This window comes from Marmota flaviventris, chromosome 3 (assembly GCF_047511675.1).
Source record: "Marmota flaviventris isolate mMarFla1 chromosome 3, mMarFla1.hap1, whole genome shotgun sequence".
In the NCBI taxonomy this organism is placed as follows: domain Eukaryota; kingdom Metazoa; phylum Chordata; class Mammalia; order Rodentia; family Sciuridae; genus Marmota; species Marmota flaviventris.
Genome location: NC_092500.1, coordinates 158,320,450 through 158,345,902, shown reverse-complemented (window position 1 = coordinate 158,345,902; position 25,453 = coordinate 158,320,450). Strand labels below are relative to the sequence as shown.

General features: G+C 34.7%; 1 protein-coding gene across 6 annotated transcripts in view; it reads right to left on the bottom strand.

Moving 5' to 3' along the window:
• Positions 1-19,846, bottom strand: part of Spock3 (SPARC (osteonectin), cwcv and kazal like domains proteoglycan 3) — a 417,403-nt gene extending 397,557 nt beyond the window's left edge. For 4 of the 6 annotated variants that reach the window (XM_027926980.2, XM_027926981.2, XM_071609244.1 and 1 more), the window contains exon 1: positions 19,658-19,846. In XM_027926980.2, the coding sequence (XP_027782781.2) occupies positions 19,658-19,846 (189 nt within the window). Of the gene's footprint in view, positions 1-19,653 lie in introns of all 6 variants that reach the window. The other 2 variants (XM_027926978.2, XM_071609245.1) reach the window with 2 other exon arrangements.
• Between the last annotated feature and the right edge of the window lie 5,607 nt (positions 19,847-25,453).

Genomic DNA, 25,453 nt, shown 5'->3' with positions numbered 1-25,453 from the left:
CTTCCAAAGTGTAACTTTAAAAAATATTGTAAGAAAATGGCAAAGTATAACAAAATGAAATCATGGAATAATGCTTAATTTTTCCTTTAAGTATGATAGTTATTATCATTCCTATATTTATGTATTTCAAAGGATGAAATATGTATCAACAGTCACTGCCAGTATCTTTTTAAAACAATTTTAAATCATAGATTATAAATCTAACTGCTTTTCATTAGTATTTCCATTAATATTAGTAGACTCTTCAAGGTGAATGAATAACACTAAAGATTTACAAATAAAAAAATTATAAAAGAAATTTTTATCATGCTTTGTTTTAGGGTAATAAAATATATTTTTTTAATTCAGAGTATAAGATTTCAAGCTACAAGATATATCTCAGATAATTTGCTCATTTTTCAAGATCTTCTCCAAATAATTGTTCTTCCCTTCATATTTTTATTATAAAATCAGGCTTAAAAAGATTTCTTTTCAAAAGATGCTCTACCACAAAAAAGAAGAAAGTCTATAAATTTCACTTTTCTCAAAGGTTACATGCAGAGAATAACTCAATCATTTGAGTCTTAACAGTGCTTCATCAGTGTTTCTTCTTACGTGGAAATCTCATTTTTAGAAAATTTGAGTTTAGACAAAAAGAGGCAGTGAAAATACTTTCTGAAGCTTCGAAGGCTTGCCTTGGGGTGGCTAATTTCTGTGATGACTTGTGGCAGAAATCCAGCAGCCTACTGTTGACATTTTCATAGTAATTATAGCTCAGGAGCTGGCTGCTTGGAAGAGCAAAAATGTGTCACATATGACATGGCAGACCTTTGCTAATATTCTTTTTTCTTTTTTCCTTTACTATGGCTCAGAATTGATGGCAAAAAGTAACAAGGTTGTACAGTAAATGAGAGTTTCAATGTAAAAAATCAGAATGTTAAGAAAGACTGTATAAAATTAGGAATGACCAGGTGTTCCATAAATGACATGTTCAATAAAAGCCCCAAGGAAAAATATGACAAGATGTGTTATTTACTGAAAGTATGGAGCAGGACTCTGATATCTACATTGATTCCTATATAATTCACCCATCTATACATGAATTTGTTTTAAAGCACTGTTTTACACTCCCAGAGTGTAATGCACATACTCTTAGAAGCATGCCTCTTTCCACTGCTAACTCTACCTGGCAAAATGTGCTTCAGGAGTTCATGGGAAAGAGAGGTTGCATTTGACTGTGGATCATGCAAGGGGTCATGCATGAAGAGTATAAAATGGACTACGAAAAATGAGAAATGATACAGAATAGATAAATAAGAGGGCAAAGGCTTTCTATTCCAGATGAATGGCTCATTTGGAGGAAGTCACAAAAACAAGAGAAAGCATAAAATATAGCACAAAGATAGAGGATAACTCAATTTGAGTGCTTGGAAGAACACACATACACACAAAGAGAAAATAGAGGTGAAAAAATAAAATATGGTTTGGAGGCAGATAGGGAAGGGCTTTGGGATTTGAGGATAGGAAATCTGGATTTTATTTGGTGCTGACATTTGTAGATAAAGTATCTGGTGAGACCTGTCTGTCACTAGAAAGATCCTGGCTACTTACCAAAGAACTCCCACTGTGGTAGTCCCTTGATGAATTCACCACTGTAAAGAATCTGGCCTTCAGCCCTGAAGCCTCAGAAACCTGGTTCTGCCAGCAGAAACCAATGTCAGGATGGTTGGTACATACTCTCCCTGAGCTCAGCTGGGTGGGCATGGAGACAGAAAGGGAATTATTTTGTCCTTTACACGTTATAGAGGTATAGACCAACCCTGGATAAACACTGGTGGTGACCATTCTTACTCCTGACCATTCTGCTCTCTGCCAAAATTTTCCTAGGTAAGTTATATTTCTTTCTCAATTCAGTCTCCTTCTAATAAACTATTTTCCTCCAAGAATGGGTTGCAATATTTAAAAAGCTTACGTTAATACACACAGACTCAGGAATCACATGATCTCTCTCTAACATGACTCCACACATACAATGACTGGTCCATTATCTGGATATTGCAATTTATCCCATCAAAGTCAATCCTACTGCAGGTTTTTGGAAGGCAATTTACTGTGCCAGTGATGTGAAGCTCTACTGGATAATGAATTAAAGAATGAATGTATCTTTTTGAACAAAGGAACAAGATGAGAACTATAATTTGGGAGAAATTAATTGATCAGTAAAGGCTTCCTGACGCTCATCATCAGGAAAAAAAGTGAAAACGTGAAGGTAATCTACAGAACCAGTGTAAGTAAGAGATAATGAGGATCTAATCCAAGGAAGAGAGAAGACTCTTTATCTTGAAATTTACCGGAAAAGGGCTGGGGGTGTGGCTCAGTGGTAGGACCCTTGCCTAGTATGGATGAGGCACTGGGTTTGATCCTTAGAACCACATAAAAATAAATAAATAAATAAACAAGCAAATAAATAGATAATTGTATTGTATCTATCTACAATGAAGGAAGGAAGGAAGGAAGGAAGGAAGGAAGGAAGGAAGGAAGGAAATTACTGCAGACAAGACTTACAAGTGATTAGATTGGGAACAGTAGTAAGGAAGACAAGAATCAAAGTTGCCTTCAATAAAAAATTCCCTGTAATTGTAAGAACATTCAAGAAATCTTTGCAGAGCTTTAAGTTAAAAATTCTGTTTATAGAAGTGATGGCATTGCACAATTCACCCATTACCCATGTTATCATGGAGAATATTTTATGGAATTCTGAATATTTTATGTAAATTTTTTTCATCTGATATTTTCTGGACTGAGTGATTATTTGTATCCAACATGCTGAAGGGTTTGGGCACAGAGAATTTTTTTTTAAATAAATCAATTGTAAAATATAGAAATACTTTAAAAGTTATATTACAGAAAAAAAAAACACTCAAAACTAAATGACAGAATTACATAGGAACCTTAAAATGAATAGAAACAATATTAAACCACAGGAATATAAGTTTCAATTCCAATCTAAACTTACGTGCAAAAATTGCCATATTAATGTTTTCAAAACTTTTTCAATTTTTTATACCATGTGAAATGAAATTATTTTGCTATTTCATTTGCTTTTCATTAATAAAACTGAATTCCAAAAAGAACAAAAATTCATTAAAAAATTGCTTGAACTTTGTCAGCCAACTTTATTTATAAAATTGGTTCAGTTAAAATATATTAAAATTGCAAAAACATGGAAAATATGCTGTTTAAAATTTGTATAGCATACATACTATTATATGTCCTTTACACAGCATATTTTGGTTGTTATGTGATTTAGTCAAAATTTATTTAAGAATTTCCCTAGGTAGGCAGAATTTCATTAATGCATACTACATGCATGTATTAAAATTCACACTGAACACTATTTAATAAGTACTATATATATATAAATAATATATTTTAAAAGAACAAAAAATACTTGGTAATGAACATACAATTTATATCTAATTTAAAAATCAATCATAGGTCTTTTTACTGGATGGTAACAAGTAATAACAATATTGCTAGGTTCCTATAAAAACTGAATTGTGCAATTTTATTAAAGCATCTAGGAGAAAATCACTTATAGTTTCATTCAAATTAAAAAAAAAAAGTTGAACCCACAAACCACAACACTGAAGGACTTTTATTCAACAAATACAAACCAGAAACATCATAGTCTAGTCCAACAATAAAAGGGTGAAAAATAATGTATCTTATCCAAGGTAAATAATTAAGACCAAACATGTTTTTTAAATTGCATTACCTACAGAATCATGAAGCTATTTACCATTTACAAAACTTATCATTCATAAAGAACTTATTTTTATAGTTCATGATCACAGGTTCTGGAGGAAGGAAACTTTAAAATATTCAGGGGCAAACAGGCAGACCCATCAGAAGGGGGGAACTCTTAGCTCAACAATGACCTTGTTGTGTTCACAGTGAATTAAGCACATGGACCCTCCTGTAGCTATCACTCCCCATAGATAAGGTTTTGACATTTTCCTTTACTTCTTACCATGGTACCATCAGTACCTCAGTACTGAGTTTGTAATTTCGGGGACCTATGCCAGCCTTCCTCTACTCTTCTCCATAATTCTATGATCAGTGATAAAAGCATGTATAAATAAAAGGGCACTCACTGCAAGGGGAAAAAAAAGAAGAGAAGAAGAAGAATTTTGGCAGGAGAGGGTATTTAGCTATTCACAGCAAACAAAGCAGTTCTGAAACTGTATTTCCTAATCTTTCCAGGACCTATAAACTGTTGTGGTTCTCAGCCACATGGGTTGTGATGCATAATGTGTGTTCAAAAACATAATGTGTGTTCACTTTTCAAATATATTCTATTTCTCAAAGATAATGAAGGACTTCTATCTTTATTGTTGATTTGTTATCTAAATTCAACATGTCATTCCACATTGGAGACTTTTACTGAGAAAAATGTGCACTTGGAGTGAAAACCATCAATTCTATAACAAATAGTTTAAATGACAATAACATTAGCAAGCAAAAAATAGCATATTTAACGAATTCATGAAATTCTGAGGATAATGTTGCTACATGTGTTGGTGTTTGTAAAAAAAATCTTACTTTGCCTAAAAGGTTACTTTCAGATTCCACAGCTTCTAAACTTCTCTAGCTAACAGAATGGAATGTGCCTTTAATTCATAGTTTCAGTTAAGTCCAATCATTCTTTTAAAACTATGAAGTGCATAACATCTCAATTGCAAGAAATTACATTTTATGTCAAAGGAAAAGTTCTCAGGTAATACTAGGTTAATGCTGTTGATACAATGTTCCAGAAAATTTTCCCCCAGGGAATGTTCATTTTAGATGAAGCTAAGAGCCTCAGGGACATTGGAGAAGAATATCAGATGTTGCCAAGGGCACCTTAGACAGCCTTCCTGAGAGACAAGGAGGCTGCCTATAATTTCATACTGTACTGTATGCCATGAAAGGCCTATAAATATTCCCCTGATCTCCTAAAACTGGTTCTTCAGCAGATGCTAATACCAAGAGCCAAAGCAATTAGCAAGCTCTTATTTCAAAGTATCCAGCATATAGTACCCTGTGTAAATATTTTGAAAGTCACAAAAGTAGCCTGGCAATGGAAAAGGAAAAGTGAGCTATGATTAAGGGACTATCAAATTACTATTTTTAGGAGCTGTATCTAGTAAGCATTTTACCTCATTCAGAAAGACAATGCCAAGTCATGTTTTATATATCTGGAGGCAATTCTATTTAAGTTGGTGCACTTTCGTTCCCTCTCCTTTAAGGTCCCTGCTGAGAATTAAAAATTAAGCCATGTATATGCTGGGCTGGGTTTGTGGCTCAATGGTAAAGCACTTACCCAGCGTGTGTGAGACACTGGGTTCAATCCTCAGTACCACATAAAAATAAATAAATAAAATAATTTAAAAGAATAAAAAAAATTTAAAACCATGTGCTAATGTTTGGAACACTCAATATAGTACTCCAAATTGACTATAAACTAGTGTAATTTTTATCAAAATTCCCATTTAAAATACTATATACAAAATTTCTTTCATAAAAATACTATATACAAAATTTAGCACGAAGTTCAGTATCAGTTAATTTAATAAGAATAAAAATATAAAAAAAAACATTTAATTTTAATTTATTCTACTTTTTTCAGTATGGCAGCTAATTAATTTTGTTCTTTTGCTGTAGAACTATAAAATGAAAAATCTAAAATGGAGTATAATCAATGATTAAACTATCTAATATTTAAAATAATATTCTAGATAAAGAAATCTTGAAACTGTAGATAAGACAACAAAATTATTTTTAGAAATTAGATGCATTCCAAACAATTATAAGATATTATTTCAATTTTTTTTCATTTGTTCTGATTAGTTATACATGACACTAGAATGCATTTTGACACATAAATGGAGTATAACTTCTCATTCTTCTGGTTGTACATGATGTAGAGTTACACTGGTCGTGTAACAATAGATGCACATAAGGTAATAATGTCTGATTCATTCTGTTATCCTTCCTACCCCCATACCCGCTCCTCTCCTTTCATTCCAAAGTACTTCTATTCTTCCCTAGCCTGCCCACCGCCCCTTACTGTGAATTAGCATCCACATAGCAGAGAAAACATTCAGCCTTAGGTTTTTTGGAATTGGATTATTTGAATTAGCATAATATTCTCCAGCTACATCTATTTTACCTGCAAATGACATAATTTTATTATTCTTTAAGGTAGAGTAATATTCTATTGTGTATATATACCACATTTTCTTTATCCTTTCATCTCTTGAAGGGCACCTAAGTTGGTTCCATTGTTTAGCTATTGTGAATTGAGCTGGTATCAGCATTGACTGTGGCTATGTCACTATAGTGTGTTATTTCAATTTTTTAAAAGTCAATACCATTATATCAACACTGATTAAACATAGATTATATGTTCATGTATTGATTGTACATGATAATAATTTGTGAATACTTATGTCTGATTAAACGAAATATGCCATTTTTCTTTTTTTTTCTTTTAACCGACTTTGAAAATAGGAGCAAGGAAAATCAGTCTCCAGCAAAAATAAATAGAAGAAAAGGAAGGAAGGAAGGAAGGAAGGAAGGAAGGAAGGAAGGAAGGAAGGAAGGAAGATCACAATTGTAATAATTGGAAACTAGGTACAGTTAGACCTAACAGTTTCCAAAATTGTTACAAGCCAAATGACAGTCATTGTAAGAACATATTCATCATTTCTTTTATAGCCATTTTCATCAACAGTGAATATTCAGAAGTTCACAGTGATGTAAACAAAATAAAACAAAACAAAAAAACTAACAAAAATACCAGTAATATACAGTTACTAAATGTAGTATTCCTATAGGAAGAAGCATTCTTTGAACAGTATGTGATTTTTCAATTACTGGCCTTTATAAGACTAATAAAGGACAAGCTACTAGACATCTTCTGTCCTAGCTTCAAGACGAATCATGGTAGCATCATTGTAATGGTAACACAATAGGTTCTACTAAAAATTTCAAATCTTTATGAACTTCTTTATCTAGCTGGTGAGAAGATCATCAATGTGACCATTTAAAAGGTCCAAACATGACATTTTAAAAGGTGGAAATCCAATTTGTCTGTAATAATTCATTTTAAGTAGTCAACTGTTAATAAGTAGCAAAGCAATAAATAAATAAATATTATTTTTAGAGAGTAGGTTCAAATATTAATCCTGAAGAGATTAACTAAGCATCTTAAAATGTTATCTCTACATTTGTAAAAGGAGATTAATTGTGTCTACATTTTTAGTTGGTAAGAAATTTTAATGAAAACAAGAAATTACTTAAAAAATTGTCAAAGGACTTGGATGAAAATTTCTCCAGATATAATATTACACATGGCTCAAAAGTACAGGAAATAATGTCAATATTACTAGTCATTAGGGAAATACAAATCAAAACCACAATGAGGTATCACTTCATATCCATTAGGATGGCTGTTTTATCACAAAAACAGAAAACAAGTGTTGGTAAGGACATGGAGACTTGGGAAATTTGTGCTTTACTGGAGGAAATGTGAAATGGTGCATCCTCTATGGAAAATAGTATGGCAGTTCAAAAAGGGTTAAAAGTAGAATTACCAAAGAATCCAGAAATTCCACTTCTGGGTATATATCCAAAAGACTTGAAAGTAGAACCTTTGACATATTTGTACACTCACATTCAAGCAGCATTAGTCACAGAAGCCAAGAGGTAGAAGCAATCCAAGTGTCTATAGATGGATGAGTGAAGAAAATGCAGTTTTAGTCATAAAACAGAATATTATTCAATCTTATAAAAAGAAGGAAATCCTGAGGCCAGAACACGAATGAACCTTGAAGACACTGTGTTAAGTGAAATAAACCAGTCACAAAAAGACAAGTACTGACTGGTATCTTTTATGTGAAACATATATACTAGTCAAAGTCATAGAAACAGAAGAAAGGTAGTTGCCAAGACTCGAGATAGAAAAAAATAGGGAGCAGTTTTATGGGTGTCAAGTTTCAGTTTTGCAAGATGTAAAGATTTTAGAGGTTAGTTGCACAACAGTGAGAATACACTTAAAAATACTGACCCGCACTTTAAAATGGTTAATATAATAAATTTTGTTTCTTTACTACAATTAACAATAAAATATGCTGTGTATATAAAATACCTAAAGTGCCTAGCATACAATAGACACTCAAAACAGCATTTATAAGCCAAATATCATCATCCTTCCTATGCTTAAAGACTAAATGCCTACGCAGACCATCCCCAAACTTACAATAATTGGACTTACCCATTTTAAACCTCATAATGGTGTGAAACAATACATATTCAGGGGAAACTTACTTAAATTTTACATCTTTCCTGAGACTAGCAGTATGCTATTTGGTGATTTTTCTACACACTGGGAAGGGACAGTGAGCCCCAGCTCCTAGTCAGCCATGCAATCACAACAGAAAACAGCCAACATTATGCTACATAGCTAAGTTATGATGTTTGCTAGTATAAGTGCATTACATGCCTTTTACTGGTCCTTTTTAGTTATGCATAGCATTAGGATTCATTTTGACATAATTATAAAAGCTTAGAATATAATTTGTTCTAATTCAGTCCCCAGTACTTCCCCTTTCCCTCCCCTCTACTCTACTGAACTTACCTGCATCCTTGACTTAGATATTTTCAACTTATCAGGATGTAATTCCATCCTAAGTCAAGAAGTACTTATATTAGAGAGAGCCCAGACTGAAAACAGCTGTGTGACCTCAATCCTCAGTTTCCTCACCTACACAATAGAAAATAACTGCATTCTTTACAGAAATGTCATTCACTAATGTATTTTATAAAGTTACAATACCGCAGGAATATAATGTGCTCTAAAAAAGTGTTTGTTATTATTCCTATATTATTATCAATTTCTGGTCAAGGGGGAATCTGACATTAATTTATATTTTTAGAACTTAACCAATTTGATACTTTGAATCAGCACATCTTTACAATCATCCTCTCTTGCCATAGTGAGTGAAGTGTTGGTACCATATGCATAAATAAAATACAGACAAGGAATGCATTTAGCTTATTTGGAAAATCATTTGAATAGATTGTCATTAATTGAATTGAAATGTTTTAATTTGTTTCCAATTAGTGTTATGAATTCTGAGCCTAGTTTCTATACCACTTTTCTTATTTTTATTATTTTATTCATAATATTAATTATTTGTATTTGCTAAAGTTGTTTATTTATAATTTGGCATACATTTTATTATACAATTAAAAGCATTTTATATTAACATAATTAACACAGCTAGTTGGAGTCTTCAGAAAATAAATTATGACAATAAGAAGATATCCATCATTAATAATAATAATCTGGAAACTTTATATTTAGTTAACTTTTCCTATGTATTCAGAAAACATAGATAAAACATGGTATAATATTAATGAAATACTATTAGAACTATCTTGAAGCAGGTATATCAGCATATTGTTAATTTCTAATTCATATAAAGAGCTAAAGAGCAATTCACAGATATGTTAGCTATTTGATCATGTATACAATGTATCTCTATATGTTAATGTTCCTTTATGCCTGAAACATGCCTGAAATCCCAGCAATTTGGGAGGCTGAGGCAGGAGGATCACAAGTTCAAGGCCAGCAACACCAACTTAGTGATACCCTGTCTCAAAATAAAAAGGGAAAGGAAAGTGACTCAGTAGTAAAGTGTCCCTGGTTCATTTCCCAGTACCAATAAAAAAATAAAAATACATAAATTTCCTTTTCTAAATTATGTTAACACTAAACCAAACTATCAAATATTAGGACCTAACCAAATAAGCATAATTAACAATTGCTGCAATAGTTAATTAATTACTTTTTTCTCTATTGAAATAGTATAATTAAAAATAATCAATTACATTTTTTCTTATGAAAACATAATGTTGAATTTTATTTAATAATCTCTATTTCACAATGTGAGGAATAATATTGAAAGCACATAGGATACATAAAAAAGAAAAGTGTCTATCTCCTATAAGTCTTAGAGATTTTATATACATTAAATGTGGTTTTTAAAACTTTAAATGGACTAATGAAATATCATAGTGTTGTTTCTGAAAGAAGGAATAAAACTTTATTATTAGCCTCAGATTCTGAAGAGAAAAAAATCTGCTCAATGTGTTCAGAAACAGCAATAGTGTTTCTAGTTGGGGCCATTATTTCCTTGATGAATTAAAAAAAATTAAAAAGATGGTGAGCAAGAAATCGAAGGTCAGATGCCTTATGGTAGGCATATAGGATGAGAAAAGCATTAATTCTTTGGGATACATTACATGACTGAAGTGGCAAAATGGTTTTATAAGAAGATTTTTTAACCTATTTTTATCCCTTGGAAACTTTTATACTGTTGTTATTGCAAACTTAATTTTAACTGGAAACAACACATCACACAAAAATTATATAATCACCACTTATAAAATAATCATGCCATATATATGAAAGTGTAAAGTCTACATGTCAGGTCTGCTATTCCTATTTCATAACCATCTCAAAGATACTAGAACGAAAACGATTGTTCTTTGATTCCAAGGACAAGAGCTTCTTGGACCCCACAACAGCATCCTTCCTAGGATTCCCATCATTTCTAGGGTTACTTCAAGTATTACTACAGTAGAATAGTATTATTTTGGTATTATACCACTACTTTGCACTAATGGTGCTTTCCTTTTTGCTGCGTCAGAGCAAATACAACTTGGGTACAAGAGAGTGTATATATATTCTCATATATACACTATACACAGTTGAGGGATATGAGAATTAAATTCAAATCCCACCACCACACCAATCACCACGATGCTTCACATAAAAGCATTCTGGACCTATGACTAAATACTCATAGTTAAAAGGATATTCTAGAAAATACACTAAGTGATTTCACTAAAGGAAAGCAAAACTGGTCATCAGTTTTATTATTGTGATTACCTCTTGGATACTTATTTGGTTCTGACCATAAACCTTTTTTCTTAGAAATTAGCACACCACTATTTGCTGCCAAACTTCTACAACCAAAACCTTAGGAACCAAGCATTCCATTTCTAGCATGGCCATCATAACTCAGCCTACCATTCTTGGCTAAGAGGACAGGGGGATGACATAGAATTAGGAAGGAATATTGAAGGCATGGCTAACGATTCATAGGCAATAATACAAATTCTTATCAGTGGACACAGGAATAGAGGTTGAGAATATTTTTCAAGGGATATTTAGATGATGAATAGAGCATGACTAAAGATAGTAGCTACCAATATTTTTTTCTGGTACCAAGGATTGCTTTCTTTCTTTTATTGTTAATCCTTTGCCATTAGAGATTAAGTTCCATGGTATACCTTATAGCAAGGTAAAACCATGTAACTAAGTCCAGGCCCATGGGACATAAGTAGAAGTCATGTGTGACTGTTTTGGGTCATAAATCCTTTAACAGAAACCCTTTATACAGGATAGAAAATGCCACTTATGGAGAAAAATGGAAAGCCCAGGCCTGAACAGGCACTTATTGATGGTTACATGGTTAGAAAATAAAACTACCTTAATTAAGGCACTCTGATTAAAGTTCTCCTTTTTGTGAGAATTCAACCTTGCCCTGACTGATACACTGCCAATTATAAGTGAGGCAGAAGTAAGACCAAATCAACCTGTGAAATATCTGCATTTAGCCACACAACCATTTACTGAAGTTCAGTAGTAGTAGAAGAAACAGAAAACACTGGTGTTTAATCTTACTTACAAGACAATAAAAATATTCAAAGACATTAGAGTAACAAAATTATGTGACCAGAGAGAAACTGTAGGAAGACAATTGGATAAACTGGCAGAGAATGCCAAGATACACATTATTACCAACTACTGTTGACTATTCTAAAATAGAACCTGATGGTTTGGAATGGTATTTCCATTTTGGTACAGGTTAGAACTCATAGTCCTAAGGCATTTTAGTACTTGACATTTTTTACAATAATTAAATTCTTATTTAAATTACAAAACTGGACTTGAAGTGGTCAGAAATGAAATTGGTTGATAAATGACAGCACTGTTCTGAGTCTTAAGGACTATTCAGTTGGCAATACATATCGAATATAATGTTCTTTCCTTTATTTTCTAGTGCAAACTCTGAGCCAGTTATTGTGCTAATGCAAGGTGAAGTGGAAAATTTGTGGGGGAGGAAGACTGCAGTCTATATCTGTAAGAAGTTTGCAGTCTAATGAGGTATCCAAATCTGTAAACTTGTTGACATAGCAAAGAGTAAAAAAGATGAAAAGACATATAAATACTCCAGGAGCTTTCGGGGTTGAATGGTGTGTATAGAAGATTCAAAGATCAGCCTTTAAAAGTAGGTACATGAAATAAAATTGTGACCCAGATCATGAAATCATGGAAACTAAAACTGAATAAGAATATACAATGTCACTCTGAGTCAGAATCATGAGCTTTAAATGCATCCAACCAAGTAGTTTCACTGTAAGGGTAGAAAATAAATGCCATCCATCAGTAAACACTGTTCCTTTTGCATATCTAGCTAAAAAGTTTAAGGATCTAATCCTAGAGCTGCTGACTTTCTATAAGAAGCAAGAAAACACAATGTGGTCACACATGTACTAGAAAATGAGATCATCTCAAGCTATGTGAAGCGGGAACTTACACAAGAAACAAAAAACAAAAACCTAGCATTACTTAAAATTTTTGGTGGGGGATTGTTGGTTTTTTACTTAATGTGTTTGTGTATAATGTGTATTTATATATTTATATATATATATATATATATATATATATATATATATATATATATAGTATATATATAACATATATGTTTATATTATACCTATACTACCTATAATTGTCTCAATTTTTAGATTCCTTTATCTGCACCTGTTTGAAGATACACACTCACATAAAGTGTATATTTATAATACATACTATTTTAGACATAGAATTATTTATGTATAAACAGACTAATGTATTTCCTAATTCATTTAGTTATACTTTTCTAATGATTTACTAGAAGTTATAAGAGCTAGAAAAGTAAAAGTATGTGGTACTTTATTTTCTGTTAGGAAGAATCCATGTCAAATCAACTACATTTTGTTCTCAATTCAGACTTTCTTAAGGACTTTGCTAATATGATACCACCTTTCCCTGAGGTATCCTCTCTAGAAATTTGCAGGTCAGTGGACATTCTCTGACCTGCCTTCTTTCATCTTGTGATTTCTTATCTGACAAAAACAATTTAAATTTTTACTGGTGGGCTGGTAATATTAGTGATGACAAGATTAAAATACAGGGATGTGGAGGGAACACCATGACATGGCTTAAAAAGGACCCACATGACAAGGACAGGAGTCAGGTGCTAGCCCGTTGTTGCAAGAGTTACTCAGGGGCCCTGAATCCAGACTGCCTCAGCTTCTCTTCAGAAGTTAGTTGCCTATCTCTAGATTAAATCTCTCATGAGGTAAATGATATGAATAAGAGTACAACAAGAAAATAGTTGTATCCTGTAGTCCTCACCTACTCTGACCTGCAAACATGTACAGAATATTTAAAGGTTTTTCAGGACTAACCCAGTGCTAATAATCAAAAAAGAAAGAAAGAAAGGAAGGAAGGAAGAAAAAACATTCAAGAAAATGCAATGAATTAACTGTGAAGAATTCTTCCCAAGGCAAGGTATATATAGGTATATGCTTGACCAAGATAAATATAATTAATGATTATAACTATTATAAATATAATCTCATAATAAGAATTACTGAATTTGTGCATATAAGAATTGGCTAGTACTATTGAGAAAGTATTCCTGAATAGAGAAAGTAGTAGTTTACTGTGCTAAATGCATCTAGTTATGTAGTAACTACTTGGTATATAGTATTGAAAAGTAAAACAGTAAAACCCTGCAGCCAACTATTAAGGCAACATAAAGAAGAAGCCCCGCCTTGCACCAAGGTATCTTCCCTAGTACTTAAGAAAAACAACCAGGGTGAATCATTAAAATCCACCCCCCGCAAAAAAAAAAAAAAAAACAGAGAGAGGGATTGAGAGCTTATTCTTTGAAGTGTATCATTGTTTGAACCATAATGCTTCATGAAGCCATATGGTAATTTACTTCAATAAGGCCTAGATATCAATAGTTTCATTTGCTTTCTTTTTTTACTTATTAATTTTTTTTATTTATGTGACAGCAGAATGACAGCAAAATGCCTTATAATTCTTATTACACATATAGAGCACAGTTTTTCATATCTCTAGTTGTATACAAAGTATATTCACACCAATTCATGTCTTTATACATGTACTTTGGATAATAATGTCCATCATATTCCACCATCATTTCTAACCCTATATCTCCCTTCCCCTCCCACCCCTCTGCCCTATATAGAGTTCATCTGTTCCTCCACGCTCTCCCTCCATTCCCCACTATGATTCAGTCTCCTTATATCAGAGAAAACACTCACACACTGCCGGTGGGGCTGCAAATTGGTGCAGCCAATATGGAAAGTAGTATGGAGATTTCTTGGAAAATTGGGAATGGAACCACTATTCGGTTCAGCTATCCCTCTCCTCGGTCTATATCCAAAGGACTTAAAAACAGCATACTACAGGGACACAGCTACATCAATGTTTATGGCAGCACAATTCACAATAGCTAAACTGTGGATGCCCTTCAGTAGATGAATGGATAAAAAATTGTGAGATATATACACAATGGACTATTACTCAGCAATAAATGAGAATAAAATCATGGCATTTGCAGGTAAATAGATAGTGTTAGAGAAGATACTGCTAAGTGAAATTAGCCAATCCCCCAAAAACAAATGCCGAATGTTTTTATTTGCTTTCTTATAACATTAAAATTTGAGAGATTCTCAAGGATCTTTTTTCTTTTGTAGTCCACTAAGTTGTCAGGAAAGACCTTTCACTATCCGTCATTAACTCTGATATTCTGTACACTTAAGAATCTTGACTCAGAGGAAAACAGAAAATAACAAAAGAAGTTAAGAAAAGTTTACTTACTACTCTGTATTCCCAAATCAGCCATTCTTATAAAGTAAAATTATTACTGGCATGCCCTGAAACACATCAATCTCTATGTCCCATTTCACAATATTGTACACGCCTTTTAGCCAATAATCAGGTTACATTTTTAAAGTTAAATTTTAGTGCTTTACTATTGTCTTCATTGTAGCCAGAGTACTAAAATCACTTAAGGAATAAATGTAAACCAAAGTTGACTGTAGTTTATGCAACACTAATGGTAACCATTTCTCAAAGTTCAAAATGAGCCTCAGTTTTTTTTTTTTTTTTTGAAAAATAAATCTAATTTAAAACTTTAAATTTTGATTTAATGGTACAATCTTGCTTTTTTTAATATGATTTATTAAAAGTTTGCTGGATTTTTGTTGAACTGCTTCCAACATACAGTATTTAAGGGTTTCTCATGTCTTATCTTTCCTGTCATTCTTAATTAATATGTGTACTTCAGTTAAATCAATTACATATAAGGTGGATGATGGTATTACATCAATTACCAATTAACTCATTGGTTCCCAAATTCAACACTCATTTATTACATGATAATGGATATGGTTTAATTGAACTTATAAATATAAATGTTTGAAATATGTAATATGTGAGACATTTGAGCTAATGATTCACTTTCCTCATAAGAGTACTGCTTTCAAGTTCTCCTAATATATATGTAAGAACTGGGTGAGCAAATCCTGTAAACTACTGTGCTTGGACAAGGCAGTAGGACTCCCCAAATTCCCTCACTGAGAAACCTTGCGTTCTTGATTTTACTACTACCCAACATTGCTACAAAAAATAAAAACTAGTATATCCACTAAACAAATCCCACTGTTGAGAGTTTTTTTTTTTTTTTAAATTTCATTTTGTTATTAAGGCCTCATGTATGCTAAGCATGTGCTCTACCACTGAGCTGCATTCCCAGTCCCTATTTTATTTTATAATCATATAATTATACTCTGAACATAACATTGGTTCTAATATATTTATTTTTAAATGTATTAAGTTTTCTAAATCTTTAGATTGAGTTAAAATGTAATTTTCTTCCCAAGACATAAGAATTAAAAATCTTTACTAGAATTTTATAAATATATTAATGATTTCAAAGAGTCAAAAGTTCTTAATGTTTATATAATTCTATTCTGTGCACATTGGAGAACAAATGCAAAACAAACTTTATTCAACATTACTAGTATAGAGTAGTCAAAATCCTTGGCAGTAGTGGCACTGGGTGTCATACTCCTGTAATCCCATCAATTCAGGAGGTTGAAGCAGAAGGATCCTAAGTTCAAAGTCAACCTTGGCAAGTTGGCAAGGCCCTGAGTAACTTAGTGAGACCCTGTCTCAACGTAAAATACAAAAAAGGGCTGGGGATATGGTTTAGTGCTTAAGGGCCCCTGGGTTCAATCCTGATAACAAAATAATTATGATGATGATGATGATGATGATAATTCTTTGAAGTGTCTTTTTTGTGAAGACTAACTCATGGTAAGTTTTGTGAAAATGAGTCGCCAGGGGTAGTAGTTCCTATGTTCCTCTACTCTTAAATAACACTTCACATGCATGCTGCTCACCCCTAATCCTTTATTATAAATAAAATAGACTGCATGGTGCACTCCTGTAATCCCAGCAGTTCAGGAGGCTGAAGCCCAAGGACTGCGAGTTCAAATGTATCCTTGGCAAAAGTGAGGCGCTATACAACTCAGTGAGACCCTGTCTCTAAATAAAATACAAAATAGGGCTGGGGTTGTGGCCCAGTAGTGGAGTGACCCTGAGTTCAATCTCTGGTAGCATGAATAAATACATAAGTAAATAAATATGTTCACATATTTATATTATATATTAAAATCATGTATTTCTAAACTTATTCCATTGAATTCAATTGAAATAACCATTAATTGAGTTTTTAAGTAGTTTTCAAGGTATTTTTCAATTATAATTCAAAAAGTAGCACAGTTCAAACTTTTTTTAAGGAGCTACTTTTACAATAATGTCAGTTTTGTATAACAGTCACTCTCAAGAAATACAGTAAAGATTATTTACAGTGTTAAATATGCTGAGGCATCACAAAGGTTTTTTTTATTTCTGAATGACATAATTATAATTTTATGGAGAAAAAGCACTAAAAATAACACTTCCGTTAAACTGTTACTATAAGATGCAGTTCAGATTCCTTGTGTCTTCATAACTGAGTACATAAATCTGTGTTAAGATATAAATTCTTACGCAGTACACATAAAGGTAGATTCATGTAGCAGTTTTGTTTCAAGCAATGTCTTTTAATCATGTGCTTTCAGACAAAAATAAACTAATAAATACATCACATCCATAAAGATACAGACCAAAAAAAAATATTGAGTTAATGATTTCCCAAAAGGGAAAGAATATGTAAACAGCAGTAAGGTGGAGAGTCTAAATAAGGATTCTATGTTAGGCACTGAGTTATGACTTCAGAAGCATGCTGTCAGCCTACATTTCATCATGTTAATAATGAGCAACAGGTGGCTAAAGGGGAAATATAATGATAACACTTATCTTCTCCATGCCTTCCAGAAGTCATCTTTATAAAAATGTAATTATCTTATTAAAATAGCTATTCTAAACTTAAGTTTTGCAAAAAAAATCTTTATTATATTTCTATATATTGCATATACTCCAAAACAAATATTTGCTTAAAATATTTCAGTAAATCCTTTATTTAAACATATACACGATTTTGATTTCCCCCTGAGATTATAGAAGAATGTCTGAAAATACTAATGAAAATATTCTAGCTCTGTAGAAGTTGAATGCATTAATTCTAGAATTTTTAGTTCCATAGTAGGCAACTCAGCTTGCCATAAGAGTTTAAATCAAACACATTCACAAACTGTCCAAATATAGGCTGCTCATTCTCACTGATTCAATAAAGCAATTTTACTTAAAACAGAGGACACTAAGATACTCAATATCTAAAATATTTTAAAGAAGCAAGTTTGAATTTCATTTTAAAAACTGTGAAGCAGTCACTATATAGACATGTCAAAATGAGAAGCACTGTTCAAATATTAACAAAATTTTCAATATATTTTTCTACAATGAGGGCATGAGAAACAGAAATTTTCTCCAGATTTAGAAATATCACATTTGCTTATTTTTTGTTGGAGTTAATATCAGTACAAACTTAAAACAAAGAGGTAAGGATTCACTTTTATAAGAGCATTCATTTAGTAATAAAATGACATTTAAGCTTTGTTCACAACGTATGTAAGAATAAGACCTCCATTAAGTATTATCATTATCAATTTTCATCCTCTGTATCCATGCTGAATATCAAGTAGCTGCACCTAGATTTAAAGTCAAATTACCCTTTTTTTTTTTTAATTTCTTTTTTTCCAGAATCCCCTTCAGGACTTGGCTTGCCAGGTACTTTTTTGAAGGGGTGTTGGGACAAGGGAGTCAAGGAGCCTAGCTGAAAATTAGCCCCAGCTTCCATTGATTTTTGCCAAATCGTGACAGAGTCTGAGCTGATCAAAGAAGTTAACTCATCTACATGTAGTGCACTGCAGATGGACTCCCTAAGAAATTCTCTCAAATGTCACAGTAAGGATTGGCAATTGTCTGTGAATCACTCTGGCTCCTTTTCAGGCCTTAGGGTTTATAGAGAGGATTGGGGGACCTGTAATCAAGTCAGGGAGACCTCTTTACTGGAACAACCAAGTTAAGTGCGGCAGGATGAACTGTGTTCTGGCCACACACAGCTCTTGGCTCTGCTCAGATCAGGTGTGTGTATGTGTGTCTGTGTGTTGGGGGTGGTGGTGACTAGCATGTCTTGGCCATTGGCTCCAGTCAAACAAAAAGTCCGAGTCTGTAAAACTCCTTTCCTTTAAATAACCTTTCAGAAAACTCCCAAAGAGACTCCACAGTTAACTCTTTCATGGATGTCGCCTGCGGGCGTCCCCACCCCGGCAGATTTTACAGCAGTGATTAATTGGGAAGTAAAACGTAATCAAAAGCATTGCAAACACGTTCTCAGTTAAAGTTACTGGTGAAACACAAATCTGATCGCAATTTTATGTAATTGGAGCAGTTCAACTTCTGCCTACTGGTGCCGCCAAACAACCTCCCACCCCTGGAGAGCGGGCATTTATAAATCTTACATCTTCCTACCTCCAAACTCAAATTCCTTAATGGACCATTAGTAAAGGGATCGATCCTAGTTACTTTAGTAGCAATACAACGCAAAGGCACATCTGCTGGGTTTACCAGTGCCAGAAACACCATTCAAAAGTTGAGAAGGTAGAGCCAGCACTTTGCGAACCTTTGGGGGGCAGGGGATGGGTGTGCTGTGGGAGTGTGGGGTGGGGGAGAAAGAGGGAGAACCTGCTGTGACCTGAACTCCCGTGCATCCAACACGCAAGTCCTCCCTGATGCTAGCTGGGAGGTGGGCAGCGAAATTGCTAAGTTCCCCAGCCGCTATGAGAGCAGCCTTTCCCCTCAAAATTCCTCTCCCTAGGAACTGAGCCCACTCCCCACCCCTAACCGCCGCGATCTTCGCCTTGAAGCCCAGAGCGCGTGTGTCTGGGAATGGGGACGCGCAGCACTTACGTCTCGGAATTTGTTCCACTGTCCGACTTCCTTGTCATACTGAGAGATTGTGGTGAGCCATTGTTTATCGTCCAGAAAATTACCGCCGTCCGACCGCCCCCCGGCCGCAGCCACCGCCGCGGCAGCTGCGAGAGCCTGACTGCACCAAGCGGCTGCACACACACACAATACGGCTGACACCTTGAGCATCTGGGAAAGGAGACACAACCGGGAGGGGGGATGGCAGTGTCAAATAAGGGGTACGGAGACTAGGGCGACCCCGGAAGACATGCATCAGCAACGACGGGGATACAGAGAGAGGGGGAGACAAGCAGGGACAGGGTGTCCCCTTCCCGCAGGCTTTACCCCCAAACCCGGGCACTCACACACACGCAGACCCAAGGGAGAAAAGGGGGATCTAAGAGGAAGCCCAAGCCGCAGCAGCAGCCCTAGCGGGCAAAAAAACCGCTTCCTGGCACATCACCTTGTTGTGAGCCAGCACTGTGCTCGCAGCTCCTGCTGGAAATGCAGCCCAGCTCAGCCAACTCGCTGCTTTCAGGAGCCGCTGCACGCGCCGCCGTCTCGAGCCGTCCACTCAGCTCCCTGCGCCGGGCGCGCTCCCCCCATCTCCGCCCTCCCCCCGCGCGCTGATCTCTCACTAGCTTCCCTCGGTTCACCCCTCCCTCCCCCATCTTCTTTTTTCCCTCTTTCCCCTCCCGCTATCCCACCTTCGTTTCGCTGAATCCAAGCTGCAGTGGGCTCCGGATGCGTCGCTCGGCTTGAGCCAGAGGATGCGGTAGCTCTTAGCCTAGCAATCCTTATCTGCTTTCTAACCTCTCTGCTCCAGAAGAGGTTCTCATGTTCGCGAGGCAGCCTGCTCATTCTCTCTGCTTCTAGATTTAACGCGGAGCGTTCAATCCGTTCTGCAAATTTCTGGGGTGGTCAGGCAGACGTGGGAAATGAGATCTGAAGAAAACTTTATGCATCACCAAACAAGAAACCCTGGGACTCTCTATCCCGTAAACCTCCTGGACCCAGCTCCACCCTGAAGCAAGGCCATCAGTAAGGTCCTGGGAGATCAGTTTAATCTCAGAAAATGTAGTGAAGGGCATTCGTGAACTTCTGGATTATTAGGGAGAACAAACTTTCATGTTACATGGATGAAGTTCTCTCTCTCTCTCTCTCTCTCTCTCTCTCTCTCTCTCTCTCTCTCTCTCTCTCCCTCCCTCCCTCCCTCTTCCCTCCCTCCCTTCCTTGTTTATTCAAAACAGAATCTTTCTTTATCAGATAAGGTGTTTGCACCTAAATCACACAATCATCCCCCCCCACACACACACACTGTAAATGCATTTTTCCTTTTATAATCAGAACTCCCTGGTGACTATATTTTAAGTTGTGGAACCTAAATCAAAAACTTCAAAACCCTATGTCTCCCTACTGCAAAATGAGACCTTTTTGAAGCTATAACACAAATTCTGCACTTCAAACCTCCGTTTGTGACAAGATATTTGATTCTCCATGCCTTTTCTACATATCCTAAATAAACTGGACATAAATCAGTAACGGTCCTCCTGTCAAAAAATTCAGATGGAGAGACTTTCCCATGCCTTTAGAGGATTCAGGTGAAGTACATATAAATCAAAAGATTACTGGAAGCCTAAAGACTACAATAATGTTATGTATCTCAATTTGAATTATTAGCTATGTCAGCCAAAATTATCTATTTTAAAGGTCTGATCTTTGACAAATGCTTGTAACTTCCCTAATTGCAGGAACTATTTGAATAGCAGAATGCCTACTACTCGTGTACTCCAGTTCAATCTTAGATGATCGTTGCACAACATTTTTCAAATTAATATGGAAATCAAGCAATGGTTATTAATTTCTAACTTTAAGTATAGAATTAAAATGAATGTACAATATGAAAACTAAAGGAAAGCAAATAAATTGCTATTTTTAATTTAGGAAAGATACTTTCCTCAATTCCCCCAATTCTACTGTGATTATGCCTGTAATGGGGGCAATTCACAGAAGTCCTGATTGATATAATCATAGGATGATAACTTTAAGAATGCTAGTGTATACTAATTTTCCAATGATAGGTATTGTTTTAGCCTAGTTCCAAAGAGCTTTTCCATGCATTTTAGTACATTTTGAATTCTGGTTTCATATGCTATTAAGATAATAGTTAGCAGGTCCTTCCTCCATTATTTACCATAACTTCTTCCTGCTCCTGGGTTGTTCAGTTCCTCAAACCCCCTTCTTCAGTTCTCTGCCTCAAAATCTAAAGAAGTCTTTTCTTCTTAATTCAAAAAATATATATTTCATAATGTTTTAAAATCTCACCCTTAAAATTTAAATCTAATGGGAAAACACAGAAATTGTGCCTTAGATGAAACCCTGATGCCTAGCAGACATTAGTAATTTTTAAGTAAGAATCATCTTCTAACCTTTGTAACCTACCTCTAAAAAGGATGTATGCTATTTGTTGCAAAATATTTGATAAGAAATGATTCTCTGACACTCCTCCCCTGCAGCATTCATTATACTTTTTAGCATAGTAAATGCCATCTAAGGCTCACATGACCAACTTTAGATTTATGGAAGCACATATATTTATTTTATACCACCATTTTCCTCCAAAATGCACATATTTCATTGCTGCTGTGAGCATGTTTACAGAATCTTTTCACAACTAGCTTTGACCAACAACTTTCCAAAATGCAGCTCCACACAGACTACTTCAAAGAGTGAAAAATTGCTAAGAAACAAGCAATGATAGCTATACACATCTTCAAGAGAAAAATCCTCTAATATTGCATTAAACTCCACATCTGCCTGAATAGGGTTTAAGCACAAATTGCAAGTTTGAAATTCCACAGTCAGAAGATGCAGACCATGCCTCTTGATTTGCTCTGATCTGGTAGGGTACAGCTCCCCTCTCCGCAACTTACAAAGCAACTTGCACCTCTCCTTTCAAAGTCACTGTTGTTGTCTATGCTAAGCACTGGGCATGTTGGCAGTGAGAGTAAAAGTCCACCAATTGTGATGTTGTAAATCACAAAGAAGTCTTTTTTCTCAGTTTCCCTATATAATTGAACAACTGAGTCATCAAAGAGCCTCCTTTCAACACTGAAAGAATCCTGAGAGGATTCCACTTCAGTCAACACTTTAGTTATCACTTCACAACTCAGTGGGGATTAATTGAAAGCTTGCTAGGAGCAGAACACAGCAGGGATAATACAGGAGAGTATCAGGTGGGAGCAAAGATATGAGAGGGACAGTTAGGAACCTTACAAATCAAGGTGGGTGGGTACCTAGGGGAATACTTCAATAAAGGCTTCTCAGTTTTATTAAGAGCCATTCTAGGAAAGTGGAAAGTTGGAAGAATGAAAAAAAAATGGAGCGTGGTATGTAGGAGGGTTGGATCTATAAAACTAAGTTGGGAGCACTGGAACTTGATTTTTATGTTGCTGGTCATCCTTCACAAAAGCACCTAGGAAGACACAGGTTTTCAGATTCCCAGTCTCCTTTTTATCACTTCATACAAAATCATATATATATATATATATATATATATATATATATATATATATATATATATATACACACACACACACACACACACACACACACACACACATATATGTATTATATACATATATTATAAAAATTCATTACTGAGGTCACTGTTAGCTTGGACTTTACTTCTAAATTTTGTTATTATTTCATTTTTCTATTGCACATTTATTTAACCAATCCAAAACTATAATTGAATATGTGCAAGACATTTTGGTAGCTTTTTTACTCTTTAGTCCATCTCTTCTCTAACTCTTCAGATTTCCCAGAATTCTACCAAGACAAATCTAACCTTAAAGATGACAGGGGGTCTTTGAAAAACTTAATAGGACTCCATTTCTAGCTCATTTCTATAAATGCACATAAACACACACGATCTTTCATAATTGCTTTCTGTTTCACCTACTGTTAATATATGCTTGTATCACAAGGATAGGTAAGAAAGGTCCACCATATTGTACCTCTTCCCTGTGCCAGGCACAGAGCCAATTCTGTGCTTGATGTACATGATGTCTTTTAGTCTTCACTACTTGTCCCAAATCTCATAACTAGTTTATATAAATGAGTGATTTTGAGCCTTATGTTAGTCAGCTTTCGTCACTGTGACCACAATACCTGACAAGAGCAACTTAGAGGAGAAAAGTTTGTTTTGGACTCACAGTTCAAGATATCCAGTACATGGTTAGCCAACTCCACTGTTTTGGGACCAAGGTGAACTAGAACATCATAGCAGAAGGTGTAGCTGAGGAAAGCTGTCCCCTCACAGCAGCTGGGAAACACAGAGTATGTGGACTCTGGGATAACACAAAATCCTTAAAGGCAAAAGTCCAGTGACTTACTTTCTCCACCCACACACCAGCTGCTGACAGTAACTATACAGAAATTCATTCAGATTTATTCAAATTATTAATCTACCAACAGGATTAATCCGGTGGTGAAGTTACAGCTCATAATCTAACCATTTCACCTCTGAACAATCCTGAATTGAGTAACATGAATTTGGGGGGGAAATACCTCAAATCCCAATCAGAACAAGAGTTTACAAAGTTCTTGAGAATGATCTTCCTACACTTGAAAATGATCTTACTACACTACTTCTAGAGTTTTCTAAGTAGAAACATCTCTGTATCATCATTTGTCACCGTCAGTTCTGCTGTTTCCATGTTGTTCCTTTCCTACCAGATGCACATTGATTTAACTCATCTCTATTTCATTTAGAAAAAGAAATGGTTAATTAAAGGGGCTTATTAAACTATGATGGAAGTCACTCTATTTCCATACTAGGCACCTTAGCTCCCTGTTGCAAATGAGGACCTTGTCTATTTGACCCTGAGTTTCAGCAGCAGCAAGACAGGAACCTAGAAAGCAATCTAACTGGTTGGCTGTAAAGGGAATTTACCAAGTCTCACTCCCTCTCCTTATGCAAAAATATTTACCAAACAAAAATTTGTTTTCCCATTTCAGCTAGCTAGAGATGGACATTAGGGGACTTCCAGAGTGTCTGACATTACCAGTATAGATGGGTTAATGATAAACTATCCTTAAGACACAGCATGGCCATTTCTGGAATATGTCATTTTAAAGTTAGAGAACAATAACTGACCTGTAAACATAAACCACATGAATTGGAACCTTATATCAAATCCATATATGACCTTAATTAAGCATATTAAAAGGAGGATAAAACAAAAAACCTAAATATTGGGAATTCAGGACTCAATAGATTAAGACCCATTGATAGCATCATAAAAGCATGTCAGGAAGCAGTCTTTTCTGTCCTTATTTTGGAAATTTATTTACAGAAACCATGTAAATCTTACAAGTCATTTTTACTTAATAGAAAGTTGTAGTAACTATTATGATTTGCATTGAGTGACTTAAAAATTCAAAAAAAAATTAAAAGAACAGAATGGAATTGCTAGAACAGAAGGCTAACAGACTTTTGTTGTTATTTTTTGGTTTTAGAGGTGACCCTGCTTAAGGAAACTCATCATATATTAAAAACCTAATTTGACAAACAGGTCCTCATGTGAATTAATTTAATGTAAAACACTCAGTAGATAAACAAAATTTAAAAGCTATAAAAATATGAGAAATACATCCATCAGTTCAAATGCCATAATTCTTTTTTTTTAATCATGTAAATCTGAAAGCCTTTATTATGGGATAAGGTGGAACAGGCTTCACACATCATTCTCTATTAAGTTATTATCAGCTGACTATTTTCAAAGAATAAAA